The sequence below is a fragment of the Eptatretus burgeri genome, chromosome 6 (genome assembly GCF_056783735.1).
Source record: "Eptatretus burgeri isolate ZD-2024b chromosome 6, Ebu_testis_v1, whole genome shotgun sequence".
In the NCBI taxonomy this organism is placed as follows: Eukaryota; Metazoa; Chordata; class Myxini; order Myxiniformes; family Myxinidae; genus Eptatretus; species Eptatretus burgeri.
Window position 1 is genome coordinate 7,797,380 of NC_140966.1, and position 19,395 is coordinate 7,816,774.

A 19,395-nucleotide genomic window follows, 5' to 3' on the forward strand; every position below is an offset into this window, starting at 1 on the left:
TTGAACAGTTTGTTTGGGGGTATTCGCTGCATCAATGCACAAGTCATTGATATGATAACTTTATATATGAGTTTGTAGATGGGAAATCATCACTGATTCGCAAGTGAAGATCTTTAAACGAAGCATCAGGAGGGTTCCCAATGGATCCTGTTTTTTGGATGAAGAGCAGTTGGAAAGGGATGTGCTTAACCATCACACCTGCACAGCAGTCCAAATGTATCACCATCAGATTTCCATCTGTTCAGACCATGGAAGGAGCATCTTTATAGCATCAACTTTCACATCGATGAAGACACGTGAAAGCAGATGTCCTGAAATAGCAGCATACTTGTTCGAAAGATTTATATGCTTCTGAAATTACAGGCAGAACAGCTCACCTTTGAGATGTCATCTGAGTTCGATTTACGACTAACTATAAACTGTCATTCTGGTGTTTCACAGGCAGGAAGTTTATTCAATGTGGGAGGTCTGCCAGATGGGACATTAAGCTTGGGACATGTCTGCGAGCATTGGTTTGTGGAGGACATTAAATATCAAACGGCATCTTTTGCAAAGAGTCAGGTGTTTGTTGCTCACGCCTTAAAAAAATAAGGTCCAAAATGAAAATGAACACCGACAGAGGGCGCAACTTTAGTGGCACAGCTGATGTGATCAGCCTCCAGAAAGGATGCAACCAGCAGTCACGTACTGCACATTCTTGGAAATGAAACACACCTGAAATGGGTCAAATGAGCACCTGCTGTCAGGTCAGAGAATATCTTGTAGTCCGGTGGCAGAGCAGCATATTTCTAGTGAACCTTGCAATGTTTGGTAACAATCGTTTTTTGGCTTATTTTGATAGATATTGGTGTTGAGATCAATTTTAGGGTGATTGGCCACTTGTCACTGCCTTGGCTTTTGCAGAATCCAAGATGGACACCAAATACAATCAAAATATAAATTAGGTTGTAAATCCTGTTCTAAGTACAGCAAAAGGATGATATTGGTGTCTAAATCTATGTTTTAGAGACCAAGGAAGTGGATTATGATGTTATTGGGTCATTTGGTGGCCATCTTTGTAGCACAAATCCAATATGGCCACCAAAAATACCTGAAAAATGCCAAAAGCACAAAAAAATCACACTAAAAACTAACATAATCGATTGTGAATGCAGTTGAACAATGATCCTGCTGGTTACACATGTGCTTGACATGTTATATAATCTGATTGTGAAGTAATGATGCCGTTTAGAAGTCACCTGGTGCCACCTACTCAAGACGTAAATATCATGGTGCTTCCAATGTGAAATACACCAATATATCGATAACTTTTAACGATCTTTGTTTTTGTTGTAGGTTCTGATGTGAGTAATGATATGGCTGAAGCAGGAGACAGCAAGGATGCCGAGGAATGCTTCTTCAAGACAGTTTACAACTGTGGGGTTGGGAAGTTGATGCAGTCTTCACGAATCGGCACAATATTGGAAGCTAGTAATCTTCGGCAAGATGATATCAGACTACGAAAAGAACTATCTGATGGATCATCTACTGTTAGATGTCACAAAAATTGTGTATCCAAATATGTATCTCCTTCCACTCTCAATAAATTGGCCAAGCGTATGCCAGAGGAAGAGACAGATGATGACTCCAACGCTGGTTCCAAGCAATTGCGTTCGAGTACCGGTGGTGATGTTTTGACTTTCAGAAGCACTGTTTGTTCTGCCATGACATAACTCCTTGCATATTACCGAATGAGTATGATCCCAAGGTGCCACAACAGTACAGAGTCCCTGCGTCGAGAGTAACCACAGACAAGATGGCTGATGGGGAGACGTACAAGCAGTACCTACTTGACCTTTGTGATAAACGTGGAGATGAACTGGGTAGAATAGTCCGTGACCGTATCATCGGAGCATCATCAGATTTGCACGCTGCAGATGCAATGTATCACCGCCGTTGCAACATGAGTTTCCATCGTGATGCTCAGAGAACTACCACGATCAATAGCAAAGGTACTGCTGATGACCAAGCTTTCCCTGAAACTGTCAAAGTAGTCGGTTATGATCACTCAAAAGTTTGGAATTCGCTCGATGTTGAAGCAGTATACGCAGACAAGGGTGGATCTGTCATGTCCAGACATGTCCTTGTTGAGAACGTCATCCAACATTTCACTGAAGATATGTTGGCATTACATTCCCCTGGAGTGGCAACGTTACTAGTGTTCAGGAAGCATGTTGCCACAAATCTCAGGCTTGTGGATGATGATCAGAATGGCGACATGGATGAATGTATCCGGAAAGTTGGCAAGCAGATCATGAAGGAGACCAAGGCAGCTAAGGATGACTTCAAATCCTACACTAAGCACATTGATCGAGAATCAGCCTCAGAGTGTATTAGTGAGACATTGGTGAAACTACTATCAGCTATCAAGCCTACTTTCCACAATTCACTACAATCCATCATGGTGGGTAATATCGTGAGCTCAGTGGTAACCTCTCAACCGACACCATTACAGATAGGCATAGGTGTACTTCTTGGTGACCATAAGATGATCATCACAGAACTGTACAAGTATAATGTTTCTTGTTCCTACGATGAGGTTCGACGATTCAGAAGGTCAGCGGGTGTTCAATCATCAAAAGCACAGCAGTTAGCTGGACTCAGAGACTCCAGACTGGGTGGACTTGTGCAAATCATCATTGATAACTTTGATGCTGTGATCAGTTCCCAAAACTGCCGCCTCGAATGTCATTACATGGCAATGCTGGCAGCTCAGTGGAAGACCGAACTTGACCACCTTGAAGGTTTGGATACATCGATCCCTCGCCTAACGAAAGAAGAAATGAAGCACCCTATCCCATGGGAGACACGAGTCGTTGAGTATACGGGACCGAAGAAACCTCCTATGCCATTTACTGCTACAAACCGATTTGCCATGTCAGACGAGTTTGTACAAGCCACAACAATCTCAATTGGCAGAGCCAAATATTTAGACTTTAACTTCATCAAAGACGTGCTCTTTGAAGCAAACACTCCTGAGTACAACGGGTACAATACACGTCACTGCCGTGAGTCAGGAATGACCCTAGCACCCAAGACAGCTGTGGTATATCTTCCACTCATAAACCAGGGGACCAACTACTGACCGGACCAACTGACTGACCACTGACCAGCCAGGGGACCCAACTACTGTCCTAACTTCCATCACCCGAGGATTCGAAGTCACCCGAGCATCCAACCAGGATATTCTCGTTCTCACCTGCGATCAGGCCATATATAAGATCGCCGTTGACATCACATTTCATCAACCAGATCTGCTCACCAACATAGTGGTGATTCTTGGTGGGATGCATTTCCTCATGGATTGTGTGGGTTGCGTTGGCACTCTCATGGCAGACAGCGGCCTGAAAGAGATTCTGATGACGTCCTTCGGCTCCGTCCATAAGATGTTGCAAGGAAAGAAATATCCACAGAATGTTCGGGCACTGAGATTGCTCACAGAGGAGCTGCTTCGACCAGTGTTTGTGTGGGAGAATCTACACCTTACCAGCATGGATGATTTGGAAAAACTACTTGATGAGATCGCCACTCAAAGTCGTACCACAAAGCTGTGGGTGTACAACGTCATCAAACCCACATTTCTAATGATGATGTTTTGTCGGGCGATGCATGAAGGCGACTGGCCACTCCACATCAAAACAGCAGAATCAATGCTGCCATACATGTTCGCAGCCCACAAGTACAACTATGCAAGGTATGGCCTCTAATACGTACGCTCCATGACTTGGTTGGGACCAGATATTCTGGACAAGTTCTGCAGAGGAGAGCAGTCACTACACCACACTGCTGGTGTCTACAACGGACAGTGGAGCGACATGTTTATTGAAACGAACTGGATGAGGAAGGGGCATGGGCCGGGTGGCATCATTGGCAACACAGAAAATCCTCAAACGATAGCGACATGGGTGTACAGTATGGATGCGACCATGACCCTGACTGGTGACCTTAAGAAGATGTCTGGAGCTGACGAGAAGGTACAGCTTAACCACAAGGAGGAATCTACCAGTCGCATTCGTCGAGATGGCAATGATCGTAAATCACTGAAGGCTACTCTAGAGTCATGCATTGACCCATTGGATCCAGCTACCCATGATGCAGGATGTCTGCTCAACATCTCAAATGGTCAACTAGCTCAACGGAATGTTAATGTTGACAAGGCAGTGGAGATTGGAGCTGATCAGCTGATCCAGTTCGAAGCATTATGGCCAGAGGGCTTTTACAGCTCACTCACAAAACAGGTGACAACCTTCGCCGCAAAGAAGAAACGTCTAACAATCGATGATAATCCCGTCATGGATCAAGAGGCTATATACGCTCGCTGATTGGCCTTCTCGTGAGTGAGCACGATCTCGATCTGGAACAAGTCCTCTCCACAGAGCTAACTGCATATCCGCCCTCGATGTTTCAAGCTGATGGCCAGATGCGAGTGGCAACGGGAAAATCCACACTGAAAAAGAACCTCCAAGTCTAAGTTTCACAACGCCTTATCACAAGGCCAACATCTATGGTGATTGATGTTTCCGCTCTTTTGTGGACATTAGAATGGCCATCCCAAGGAACCGTTGATGCATTCATTTCGGTGTTCAAGGTCTGGGTCAACGCGCGGCTGCTTGAATCTGATGTCCACCTGTGTTTTGATCGTTATTATGACTACTCTACAAAAAGCAGCACCAGATCAGCTCGAGCCAGCGCTTCCCGGGTCCATCAGCTCGAACGGAAAACTCCACTGCCGGCTCGGGACGCAGTACTCAATAACTCAGCCAATAAAAAACAACTCAACACACTGATTTGCGAATCAATCCTGAGTGATGACAACTTCCTGCAGCATGCGACACAGGACCACCAGTTGGTGGTTACTGGGGAAAACGACACACCTACGCAGGTATCGAAGGGTCATAAGTCGCCTCGTCTAGATCTAGCATCAACACATGAAGAAGCTGACATCCTCCTGACACAACAGGCCATCCATTTGGCAAAATACCATCCAGAATCACGGGTGCAGGTGGTGTGTGATGACACGGATGTGTTCGCGTTACTTGTGTACTACTACTTGAGCGAGAAGCTCCAGTCTTCAATAACTATGCAGTCTCCAATCATTGGTCGGTCTTGCATTGACGTGAAGGAAACCGCTCTTAAACATTCAGCAATCGTACCCGAGCTCTTAGCGCTTCATGCTTTGACTGGTTGTGATTCAGTTGCTGCGACTTATGGAATTGGGAAAACAAAAGCAATTGCGGCCGCTCGAAAAGGCTACTCTCTGGATCAACTTGATAAACCCTTGGCAAATATCGTTGAAGTCACCGAACAAGCAACAGCTTTCATGGGTGCGCGCTATGGCATTACAACTCCCACCTCTTCGATGACCAAGATCCACCAGAAACTATGGGCACAGAAGACTGGAAAATCAACAGCAGCACCTAAGCTGTGTAGTTTGCCCCCAACTACAGAAGCGTTTGAGCAGAACGTTCGAAGAGCACACCATCAAGTCGCTCACTGGTACAGTGCCCTGAGTGGGGATCCACCAACTCTCGCTGCAGTGGAACACGGATGGGAAGCTGATGACACTAACAAGTGTCTCTTCCCTCGTAATATGGAGGACGGGGTACCCTATGCCCCGGAGCACATTCTGAAGCTGGTCAGATGTGGCTGCACATCTGAGCAAGCATGTCGAGGTGGGAGATGTGGATGTATGGGGCGCCAACTTCCGTGCACAATGTTCTGCACCTGCGGTGGTGGTACTGCCTGTTCCAATCCATTCAACATCAATGAGAGTGCAACAGATCATGCCGACATACCTGATGACAGCGATGAGACAAATGACCGAGCAATGGGTGTCGAGGATGAGGACGATGAATAGTTCCGAGATATAAGATATTTTGTCCAGTGGGGTGTTAATTTTGCTTAATTTATTTTAGTATAATTTGTATTGACATAGCGTTGAAACATTGAGCAATGTGAAGCTGCCAAATTATTGTATTATTATTATCATTATTATCAATATTATTAATGGGAGTATCATATACTTTAAATGTATGTCGACTTTTGAGTCACGTGAATGTCATGTCTGAGAGAATTATGCAATAAATATTGTCCGATTCTAATTACATTTTGTTCTTATATTTTGCTTGAAATCGATATTGCTATCAAAATAAATATTGCTTATAAATTTGCGAATGACTTCAGAATCATAATATACATGTCTATGCTTCACCAAGCACACATATGTACAGAAACTTAACTCAACTGCATTTACAACCGATTACATTAGATTTAGTGTGATTTTGGCATTTTTACAGGTAATTTTGGTGGCCATATTGGATTTATGCCATCAAGATGGCTACCAAATTATCCAATAACATCATAATCCACTTCCTTGGTAACTAAAACATATAGTTAGACACCAATTTCATCATGTTACTGTACTTAGAACAGGAGTTGCAGCCGAAGTTATAGTTTGATTGTATATGGTGGCCATCTTGGATTCTGAAAAAGCCAAGACAGTGACAAGTGGCCACTCAGCCTAAATTTCATCTCGACCCTAAGATCTATCAAAAAAATTGAAAATATGAATGTTACCAAACATTGCAAGGTTCCCTGGCCCAACCACTGGACTATTGGAGGAAAAAAAAACATCAGGGTTAATTTCATTGACTTCACTTGACTTGAACCTTTTCCCAACAAAAGGTGGACGTACAAAATAATTTTTTGTATCACAAACCCACATTTATTTTGTTATTAAAACACACATTAAAGTTACATCTTTTATATTGAGTTTGAAATGTCGCAGATCGCATATCCTTCTTAATATTTCATTTTAGTATGGTGCCTTTGAGATGTGGAATTCTTGTACACACAGATGTCGGTCATTGATCATGACATGATAATAGAGTCGTTTTTAAAATGACTGTATATGACAATGAAATACTGTTATCCATCTGATATGCAGGTGGGAAAGTGGAAAGAAGAAAGGCTTACCCTAAAATATCCCATTTGGCCAAGGTTTGGAGCCCGAGGACCTTCTGGTACGGATGATCATCATGTCAGTGTGGCAACACTGGAGGAGCGGCCATTTGTCATTGTAGAGGATGTGGACATGTTCGCTGGTACATGCCTCCGTAACACCGTGCCCTGCAGACAGCAAATCAATCCTGTAGGGTGAGCAATGGCAACAACACTACTTCAATCTGATATAAGATGACTTTTTCACTTTTATATATATATATATATATATATATATATATATATATATATATATATATATATATATATATATATATATATATATATATATGTATATATATATATATATATATATATATATATATATATATATATATATATATATATATATATATATATATATATATATATATATATATATATATATATATATATATATATGTATATATATATATATATATATATATATATATGTATATATATATATATATATATACTCAAACACATCTCTCAACTGCAATTGGAGGGAGGGGGGAAGGGGGCATGTAGCATTGGGATTCTCATATATGTGTTACTTGTGGATGTCTGCAGCTGTAGTGGAACCTGAGTAAGGTTTGAAAGAGCAAAGGGCTTACCTTGTGGAGCTTTTCTGGGTTGCTTTGTGCAACTTTCTTTGATTGGAAGAACATGGGGCTGATTGAGTGAACTTAGGTACACCTTTCGATGACTTTCCACTCAATTGTCTTATTTTATTTTGTTTAACTTGAGTCGCTGCGTTCGCAGTCGCAACTCCTGCAAGTGGGGTGCTCACACCGGGAATCGAACCCATGCCACCTGGGAGTAAACCAGGTATTCCAACCATAAGAGCATGTGGGTGGGCATGGGTGTGTGTGTGTGTGTGTGTGTGTGTGTGTGTGTGTGTGTGTGTGTGTGTGTGTGTGTGTATATATATATATATATATATATATATATATATATATATATATATATATATATATATATATATATATATATATACTGTACGTGTATGTATGTATATATGTACACACACACATATATTTTAATGTCACAGTATCTTTGTACTTAAGTATTGTGCTTGCTTTTTGGATGGCATAATTTATTTTGTGTTGTGTCAGGAAGGGGTTGTGGGGGTGAGTTGCGGTTATCTAAAATGCTAACAGATGGGAGAGCCAGCACCCCCTCCCAAAAGATTCTCCAATATAACACACTGCCTTTGAGAAGCCTGAATTACAATTTATAGTTGTCAGAAATGGAACCTATTTGAGACAGCTTCAATGCCCAACTGCTACTTCTGAGATATCTCGTCAGTCAAAAGAAGGTGTTGATTGCCTTAAAATATTCTTCCTAACAGTAGTGATAACAAAATCACACTTATTATCCTTTCACCAAATTATAACCCTTCTATTGCATCCAATATTGACATTAAATATCACAATTATTTTGGGACGAGTGTGCCATAGCTTATTTTAGTATTTCAATGGTTGAACTGTTGAGTACCTTGGGAGGATATATAATTTTGTTGTTTGCCTGTGACATAGACCTATCCATGATTACACCATAAACACTAATTGGTCACCTTGCCCAATTAGTGTTGATGGTGTAACCATGGAGCTCGTGCTGTAAAGCCCCTTGAAGTGCTATCCCCAATGAAAGGTGAGATCAAACCACATTAGATAAGAGTATCCAGTATTTCACTTTGAATGCTATTTACTTATTATGTGGCTTATATTTTGATTAATTTTGTCTTTGGTCCCATGTGTCATGTTTCTTTGAAATCCATTGTCAACTGGCTAGGTTTTTGGCAGCTATTGGTGGTTTTGTTTCTTACCTCATAGCAGGATGGTGAGGCATACCTTTGCTTTCCTCGGGAGGGGGTGTGGTGGGGGCCTGGTTGGTTTGGCTGTCATGTTGCATTAACATTTGTTCACATCCCCACAACATACATACATACATACATATATTGTAATGTCACAGTATCTTTGTACTCAAGTCTTATTTTCACTACTTATTTCTCACACTCACAAAAAGAAAAGAAAAGAAAAATCTGAGCAGCAAATAACTTTTGACTCCTTATTTCGGCAAATAACTCAAACTCTACACAATACACCTGAAATAATTTTCAATCCCCTGAAGTACATTGTGATGACTGCTGCAATTTTTTTGTACATAGGGCTCTCCGTAAAGCTTCACAGCTTTCCTCGGGGTAGGACTATGCATAATATCAACAAGCAGGTGTTAGATTGGCCAGTTAAAGGGTCTCGGTCAATCCCGTTCTGCTTGGAGCATCTTTTTTGACATTTTTGACCATGCAGAGGAGGAGATAAGATGCAGTCGGATATCCTGAATCAAAGGTCCACCAGTTCTTTAGTATATTTTGCAATTCAACTAGATCTTGAACAAAACAAAATCAGAAGCTTGACAAAATATTTGCAACAACTGGCAAAGAAGACAACATATAACAGACGTTAAATGTTGATGGAAATAGCTGCGTAGTGCATAATATGATAGAACAATTTTGTTTGGTCGAAGTTGATTTTATGATAGGGTGATTTGTGAAATATGTCTGTTTTTCTTTTCTTTGAGTGAGTGAACTAGTGCTCATCAAATATAAATTATACTGTTCTTTGTGTTCATGTTTGGGATTTTCTTTAATATCTTATGCAGAAATACTGCACTCAATGATGTGTGAAACTGGGTGTCTAAAACTTTTATGATGATCGGAGCGAAAATGTGGGACGTATACGTGTCTGCAAAGTAATCATGAGCAAAGCATACCAACTTGCATTGTAATTCTTTAAAATAAGAAATCATATCATTAACATGGAGATACATGTTTTTATGAATATTCCTCTGATTGTGATGTACCGTGCTCTCTACAGAGCGTCGGTGCCACTGAAGCAGCTTCCTGAGCAAGGGTTACACTGGCTGGTTTGCCATTGCCTTCCCAGCAGTAGTTACAGGGCAAGAATTTTGGAATTTGGCAATGGTGCCAGCGATAGCTTACCTACTCTTTGTGAAGGACACAATGGGATCCTTAACATCTACCTACGAATGCAGGGAAATGGGATGCCAAGTTTAACGTCCATCTTAGGGATGGCACACATATTGTTTAATCACACTGTCTGTGAAACAGCAGGATGAGATTTTTTTATGCAGCTGAACCAGGATTTAAACCTAGTTTAGACAGCTTAAGGCAAGTGTGCATACCTCGAGGACCTACGCCATATTTAAAAAAAAAAAATATATATATATATATATAATTGTTAATTGGTTAATTGGCCTCCACCTGTGTTAAGTTGTAGTATAGTGATTCTAATTATTTCAGATCAGCTGTTCCTGTCGGTTTCCTCTGTTGGGTAGTGCATTTCACAGCAAAGACTCAACCATGTGGACAAAAGAGCTTTCAAACGATCCTCTGGGATAAAGCTGTGGAAAGGCACAGAAAAGGGTATAAAAGTATTTCAACGGCCTTGAATATCCCCTGGAGCACAGTTAAGACGATCATAAAGAAGTAGAAGGCGTGTAGAACCACCTAGAACCTGCCTAGATCAGGCCGTCACTCTAAGCAAGGAGAAGACTGATCAGAGTGGCCACCAAGAGGACAATGCCAACTTTGAAAGAGCTACACGCCTTTGTGGCAAAGACTGGTCACTGTGTGCATGTGACAACAATATCCCAAGCACTCCACAAGTCTGGCCTGTACGGTAGGGTAGCAAGAAGCAAGCCATTACGCACAAAATCTCATCTTAAGTCCCATTTGAGGTGTATAAAAAAAAAAACACTCCAGAGATTCTGAAGCCATGTGGCAAAAAGTTTTGTTGTCTGATGAAACCAAGATGGAACTTTTTGGCCTAAATGCAAAATGTTACGGTTGGCGCAAACCCAACAGGGAACATCACCCAAAGAATGCCATCCCTACTGTGAAGCATCATGTTATGAGGATGTTTCTCATCAGCAGGGACTGGGGCACTTGTCAGGATGGAAGGCAAAATGGATGTAGCAAAATACAGAAAAATCCTGCAGGAAAACCTGCTGCCTTCTTTATGAAAGTTAAAATTGGGACGGAAGTTCACCTTTCACCATGACGAGCTAAAACACAGAGCCAATGCTACACTGGAGAGGCTAAGGAACAAAAAGATAAATGTCCCTGTGTAACCCAATCAAAACTCCAATGTAAATAAAATCGAAAATATGTGGCATGACTATAAGATTGCTGTCCATCAACGCTCCATGCATAACTAGACTGAGCTTGAACAGTTTTTTTTTAACGGAAGAATGGGTAAATATTTCCCATTTAAGGTGTGCAAAGTTGGTAGAGACCTAACCCAACAGACTCACAGCTGTAATTGCTGTCAGAGTTGCTTCCATCAACTCAAGGGGGTGGAGAATTATCTAACCAAGATATTCATTCTCCCTTTGTATTTTTAATTAATTTTCAGGAATTTGTAAAATTTGTTTTTCATTTGGAACTTGTGGGTTACAATGTGTAAATAAACGTGGAAAAAGTCTGATTTAATGCAATTTAACTCCAGGCAATAAAGCAACAAAAGGTGAAAATTTTGAAAGGGGGGTATAGACTTCCTAATATATATCTATATAAATATATATATATATATATATATATATATATATATATATATATATATATATATATATATATATATATATATATATACACATATATATGTATATAGAGTGTGTCAGTGTGTCTCCTCCATAACTCCAAAACCATCAAACGTAGCAGCCTGTTACTTCACTGAAAAATGGGTGTTTGAGTTAATTAAAATATTTTAAAGAAATAAACGAGTCTTATAACTAAGCTGATATACCTATTTACTTTAGACAATCAAGGCTATGTTCCCTCCTTCTCCATACATACGCAAGAAAAGGTGAAATTTCCAAAACAAAAAAACTTGTCTTTTTCTACTGTTCGGAGAATTATATTGAGTGAACAAAAAATCAAGGAACGTGCCAAAATTAACCAGCTTCATTGAGCTACATGATTTAATGCATTCACTGCTTCACCTCATGCCCTGTCCCCTAGAGGGATTACCGATCCATAGCGTCTGTCTGATCTGTGTCTATATTTTTAGAGGTTTTGAGAGGTACTCTGCAGGCAATCAAAGCAAATCTGGTGAAAAACGGACGTTTTAAAATAAAGTTAACATGTTTGCGCGAACCCCGAACTGATGTGACGAATAAACAGAGAAGCAGACAACATGGCGGATATTCTGCACTGTTTATTTCACGGGCGCTTGAACTTTGCGATGGCTCTGGAGTTGTTCTGCATGAACCAGCAACTCTTTTGTGGATAAAGTCATTATTTGAATGAATTCATTTTATTTCTACACTGCTGCAATCAAGGTGAATACCGGCTTCAAAGTTAAAGGGATCCTATATGGTATGCAGCGACAGCCTGGCCAGCCGTTCATAATCAACCATTTAAGTGGAGTGCTTGCATGGAGTGTTTAAGCCACTTGCTGAGCGAATGGTTTGTGCTTAAGCCACCCTGAACGAATGGTTTGTGCTTCATCATCCTCAGCAAGTGGTTTGTGTCCCCATCATCTTGAGTGAGTGGTTCATGCTCCGTTGTCTGGAGCGAGTGCATCATACTCCATCAATCATTCTGAGCGAGTTGTTGTGAAACAAGACATGATTTCCAAGCTGTTTGCTGGCTTAACGTGTTTTATAAATTACCGAGCCAAATTTTTTTCCACCCGTCACACGCAGCTGTTTATAAAGAATAATGTTTGTGATCATATCCCTGAAATGTCGTTATAAATGCAACGTTGTTTTTCAGTGGAAGCTACTCAAGGTTTCTGGGTTGTGTACAGTACGTACTGTACTCGGTAATCACATTGACTCCTACCTGCTGATTCCCTAAAAATTACCGATATCGGCCAAGCACACGTGCGTGTGTGTGGTGTGTGGTATGGTGTGTGTGTGTGTATGTTGTTCATAAAGCATAACATAATCTCTCTGCTAACTCCCCAACTCCAACCCATCTCTCTGTCTGTCTGTCTGTCTGTCTGTCTGTCTGTCTGTCTGTCTCTCTCTCTCTCTCTCTCTCTCTCTCTCTCTCTCTCTCTCTCTCTCTCTCTCTCTCTCTCTCTCTCTCTCTCTCTCTCTCTCTCTCTCTCTCTCTCTCTCTTTGTCCCATTCTTGCTCTGCCCCCTCCCAATACAGTGCGGCACCCTCCTCTCACACCTCTCTCTCTCTCTCTCTCTGGACATATCTGTATGGTGGTTATGTCTGGATCAGAGTTTCTCTCTGGACGTGTCTGAGTGGTGTTTCTGTCTGGCCAACATGGTTCTGGATGCGTCCGTGCAATGTTTGTCTCCAAACGTCTCCGGGCGGTATTTATGTCCGTACAGGAGTTTGTCACTGGATGTGGCCATGTGGTTTTTGTCTCCAGACATGTCCAGCAGTGTTTGTCTCTGGGCATTGTTTGCCCCTGGACAGCTTGACTCCGGACATGTCAGGGCGGTATTTATGTCTGGTCGTCCAGGTGGTGTCTGTCTCCAGATGCATCCAGGTGGTGTTTGGCTCTGGACAGCTTGGCTCCAGACATATCCATGCATATTTATGTCCAGCTGCATCTGGGCAGTATTTATGGCCAGACTTGTCCGGGCGGTATTGATGTCCAGACACGTCTCAGCAGTATTTATGTCAGGACGGGAGTTTTTCTCTGGAGAGGAGTTTGTCTCCATACTTGACCGGACAGGTGTTTGTTTCCGGATGGGAGTTTGTCTTCAGATGTGTTCAGGCAGTATTTGTTTCTGGATGGCTTGGCTCCAGATGTGTCCGGCGGTGTTTGTCTCCAAGCCATGTTTATAGTATGACCGGTAGAAAATAGTTTTCAGGCATTATTTTGTTTCCATCTTCAATGTTTTTCTATCTCTGCAGAATCATTTTGATGAAACAATATGAATCGTGTATGCCTGGAGTTGGCTTTATGGTTTGGGTGGTGAGCTTGGGATCCCACGATCCTGAGTTCAAGTCCCACTGGGTTGTTCAATTAATACCAGGTGGGGCTTACTCTGCCCATCATCCTTCCGAGGTCGGCAATACGAGTGCCAGCATGCTGGTATACTGTCAGAGCGGTGACCCATCCAGGATTACGTCCAATAACCAAGGTATCCTGTTTCGGAGTGGCGACCCATCCAGGATTGTTTCCAATCGTCAAGGAGACTGCTGAGGCAGCACCAAAGCTCTGCACAGAGTATGGTCCCAATGGATGGATGGATGGAATATGAATCGTAATTAACGCTCCACCTCACACTTCCCTTCCACTCACCTCACGTTGTCTTCCCTTCTCTCCTCCCCCACATCCTCGCTCCCCTACCGCTCCTCTCTCCTTTCCACTCCACCTCCTCACTCTCCCCACTCATATACATACATATGGTCACACATTTACTTGTGACCATAAGTCTCAGTCTTCAAATACCTGAATGCCACACAGATGCTGTTCTTGTTTGGAGATGATGAGTTGGCATAATTTATGTGCATGACGTCAGTGTGATGTCACATTTAGGGTCAGTGTTGCTCCTTTCATTTAATTTATCATTCCTGACCGCAACCTCACCTCCCTACTGGTGATTAGCAGGGCAGAGACAATGTGTTTATGAGGCAGATGATGCTTATTTGCTGATACATCATGCAGCCTTTGCTGTTGTGGAACCTGACGTGTGCGTTGCTGCTGACTCAAGTTAGGGGTCTACACACACACACACACACACACACACACACACACACACACACACACACACACACACACACACACACACACACACACACACACACACACACACACACCTTAGTTACGGCCACAGGTACCAAGCCTATTATGAGGGGTTTAATCCTCGTTTGTCCTCGGAAGAGCCAGACCTGGGGCTACCGCTTACAATTAACTTTGTGGTATGGTGGGTTACTTTAGAACCATAAACGCCAATCAGTTAACCACGAGTTCCAGTGTCCACCGTCTAATTTTGCCGTTTAACTCGAAGTCACGTGGCTTCCTGAACGGGGAGTGCACCCTCGGAAAAGCATCAATCTTATCGTGATTGGATTTTAATTTGGGCGGCCGAGCGTTTAACCGCTGGTGCGTGCCGACTATTCCAGGTCATTTCGTTTGGTAATTACCTCCCAGCCTATCTAGGTTCGGACAATGCTGGATCAATGGAAGGAAAGGACAAGCACCGATAGTTTGGAACGTCAACAAGGAATTTATTAATTAGGGAAAAATAAATAAAAATAACTTTTTATTTCCTTGTGGTAAAAATAATTAAATTCAAATCAATCAAAATAATCGCAAGCAAATAAAATAATTAATCAGGCATTGATCGAAGAAGAGACAAAGAGCAGATGCTTATCACTATGCCTTGCTTTTCAATTAAACATGAGACAAGGGTACCCAGCAGATCATTCAGGGGGGAAGAGAAATCCAGTCTCGCTCACCAAGTACAAGTAGTCGTACGTCAAATAAAACGTCCTGAAATGTGTGAGCGTGCCTTGGTCCTTTGCCAGCGCACAGCCTTGCTGTGCACCCACTCACAAACAGGCTTTAACACACGTCGACGTCACCCCCAATAATCAGGTACACCAAGAGCAGGACTCGAGCAGAACCAGCATTAACGGTCCGAGCATCACCCACCATCAGGAGCCACCAGGAGCCACAACCAATGGACGGCTGTTAGGAACTGTGAGAAGCTAAGGCGCTATGAGAAACTGTAAGGCTGTGCAAGGCTGTCACCAACTGTCTGACTGGAAAGAACGAGATGACTGTCTGACTGGAACTGACGAAACGACCGTCTGACTGGAACCGAGGAAACGACCGTCTGACTGCAACTGACGAGCAACCGTCTGACTGGAAGTGACGAACAACCGTTTGACTGGAACCGACGAGCAAGCATCTGACTGTAGCTGATGAAACGGCCGTCTGACTGGAACCGACTAGCAACTGTCTCACTGGAACTGGCAAGCAACCGTCTGACTGGAACTGATGAGCAACCTTCTCCCAAAGCTGCCATAATCGCAACCAGCCACCACCAACTCACTGATGCCAACTCACTGACTCGAACTCACTCACTCACTGGGAAAAATGGTCCTCATATCCTTTTTATAGGCGGCCAGTCTGAGCGGAGACTCAAGCAGACTTCAGCCAAATCCACCTTGCCTATTGGCGCATTGTTGCATGTGACAGTCTGCCAATATCGCGATCATTCCTGGCCTACGATGCCATGTTTGTGGTGCTGGACGAATGGCATGAAGCAGCCATTTGCCAGAATTATTGAGCGATAACGTGAAGGGCTCATAAAACATCAACAAAAATTATCACCTCAATGTTCAGCCTGATACAAAAAAGAGCCAGCCAGCATCCACAGAGCTGCTGAACGGGGTGTCAAACGTCGATGAAAAAAGGTGGGTGTCAATGTCGATGGAAAGAGGTGGGTGTCGAGCCTCCATTTGGCTGACAGCTATCCCACGTGCATGAATATCTGTCGTAAAGAGAAAAAGGAGCTTTCTATAAGAGAGGGAATCTATTCTTTACCCTTCTCAATGCATCAAGTTAGAATCCCACCAGACATGGGGATGGGTCTATCTTGGACTTGCATTTAGGGAAATAACTGTCTGAGGACCTCGATGTTTGTATGCATTCATCAGATCAGATTCTGAAATCCGTAACACTACCCCTTTCCCCATCCCAGACTTGTCCCGAGTCATCCAACAGCGGGAGACATCAGTTAAAAGTTATAACATTGCAAATATAAGTTAGCATTACCATGTGACATGCAGGTGAAGTTACCCCCTACCTATTACATTTTAACTCTACCCTTTAGTGTGTGTGACAATTTAAACTAGATATGTCCCACCTGATGCGTTGGGAACTACCTTACTGACTCACACAAACAACCTTATGCTGCACCAAAATTGCCGGAATTTTTGAAACTAAAACATATAACTGTTGGGCTATAATAATCCACAGAACAATTCAACTATATACAATTTCTGACCCAGGACCTGCAGAAATTCAAAAGGAAAATTGTGTAAGGGGGGGGAGGTGGAAATACCTGTTAACTTCTTGAATCCTTCATGCTCTTCTTCAGTACACCTAACAAAACAAACCGGCAGGCCAGTGACCGGCAAACAGGCCATAAGTGTTATGGCCTTCGAAACAAAATTGATCAAGAAGCAGCAACAAGAACCGAGCTGCGTTTGTGCAGTTCATGGTCATGGCAATTCGTGTCAAAAGACGTGAAGCAAAGTGGCATGATACTGGTATGAAGCTCGTATGAGGATGCAACAAAGAGCAGTCCATAAGCGTGATATATATATATATATATATATATATATATATATATATATATATATATATATATATATATATATATATATATATATATATATATATATATATATATATATATATATATATACGCTCGCAATATTGGATATATATATATAGGCTATATATATATTGTCTAGATATATATAGCCTGGAGTTGGCACAGTTGTAAGGGCAGTGGCTTGGGACCCAAGAGGTCCTGAGTTCAAGCCCCGTTGGGACACTGAATTAATATATGTATGTATATGTATATATATAATGTGTATATATATATATATATATATATATATATATATATATATATATATATATATATATATATATATATATATATATATATATATATATATATATAGATATATATATATAAAACCAAGTCGAAAACACCAGGGGGTTGACTCAGCCTGCCATCCTTCCGAGGTCGGCGAAATGAGCACCAGTTGTACTGGGCCCGGTGTATGCCCCGGTTAGAATAGGTGTACCATATCCCTGTGTGTCGTAAGAGGCGACCAGGGTTGCGTCAGGAAGGGCATCCGGCGTAAAAACCTATGCCAAATCATTATGCGGACAACAAAACGAATTTCCATACCGGATCGGTCGAGGCCCGGGTTACCAACGACCGCCACCGGTACCGGTGGTCAGCAGGGTACCAGTGGAAATTGTGCTACTGCTGGGCAAAGGAGGAGAAGGAGACGGGGAAGGCGAGTCCGGAGGCAGTGGGAGAGGGGGAAGGGTAGAAGTGTGGAGGTGAGAGTTGGAACTCTGAATGTTGGGACGATGACTGGCAAAGGGCGAGAGTTGGCTGATATGATGGAGAGAAGAAAGGTGGACATACTGTGTGTACAAGAGACCAAGTGGATGGGGAGTAAGGCGAGGAGCATTGGAGGTGGTTTCAAACTGTTCTACCATGGTGTGGATGGGAGGAGAAATGGTGTCGGGATAATCCTGAAGGAAGATCATGTCAAGAGGGTATTGGAGGTGAGGAGAGTGTCTGACCGAGTGATGAGTGTGAAGTTGGAAATTGAAGGGGTGATGATGAATGTCATCAGTGCATATGCCCCACATATGGGGTGTGAGATGGAATATAAAGAAGATTTCTGGAGTGAGTTAGATGAAGTGGTGGAGAGTGTATCCAAGGATGAAAGAGTGGTGATTGGAGCAGATTTCAATGGACATGTTGGGGAAGGGAATAAAGAGGATGAGGAGGTGATGGGGAGGTACGGTCTCAACAAGAGAAATGTGGAAGGGCAAATGGTGGTAGAGTTTGCAAAAAGAATGGAAATGGCAGTGGTAAACACGTATTTCAAGAAGAAGGAGGAACACAGGGTGACATACAAGAGTGGAGGAAAGTGCACACAGGTGGATTACATCTTAAGTCGGAGATGCAACCTGAAAGAGATTAGTGACTGTAAGGTTGTGGCAGGGGAGAGTGTAGCTCGACAGCATCGATTGGTGGTCTGTAGGATGACTTTAGAGGTGAGGTTGAGGAAGAGAGTGAGGGCTGAACCAAGGACCAGATGGTGGAAGCTGAAGGAGGAAGACTGTTGCGTGAAATTTAGGGAGGAGGTGAGACAGGCGTTGGATGGTGGTAAAGATGGGTGGGATGATTGGGCATCGACAGCAGAAGTTGTGAGGGAGATAGCTAGGAAGGTACTTGGTGTGACATCTGGACAGAGGAAGGAAGATAAGGAGACTTGGTGGTGGAATGAGGAAGTACAGGAAAGTATAAGGAAGAAGGGGTTGGCGAAAAGAAGTGGGATAGTCAGAGAGATGAAGAAAGTCGGCAGGAGTACAAGGAGTGGCGTCGAAAAGCAAAAAGAGAGGTGGCAAAGGCCAAGGAAAAGGCATACGACGAGCTGTATGAGAAGTTGGATACAAAAGAAGGGGAAAAGGATTTATACCGATTGGCAAGACAGAGGGACCGAGCTGGGAAGGATGTGCTGCAGGTTAGGGTGATAAAGGACGCAAATGGGAATGTGCTGACGAGCGAGGAGAGTGTGTTGAGAAGGTGGATGGAGTACTTTGAGGAG

The 19,395-nt window shown here is 42.6% G+C and overlaps 1 protein-coding gene and 1 pseudogene across 2 annotated transcripts in view; both read left to right on the forward strand.

Annotated features, from left to right (window-relative positions):
• Nucleotides 1–19,395, forward strand: part of LOC147024197 (glutamate receptor ionotropic, NMDA 2A-like) — a 354,309-nt gene that overhangs the window by 50,996 nt on the left and 283,918 nt on the right. For both annotated transcript variants that reach the window (XM_085883870.1, XM_085883871.1), the window contains exon 4: nt 6,986–7,194. In XM_085883870.1, the coding sequence (XP_085739996.1) occupies nt 6,986–7,194 (209 nt within the window). The remainder of the gene's footprint in view (nt 1–6,985; nt 7,195–19,395) is intronic.
• On the forward strand, nt 1,130–3,124 carry LOC147024198 (uncharacterized; annotated as a pseudogene).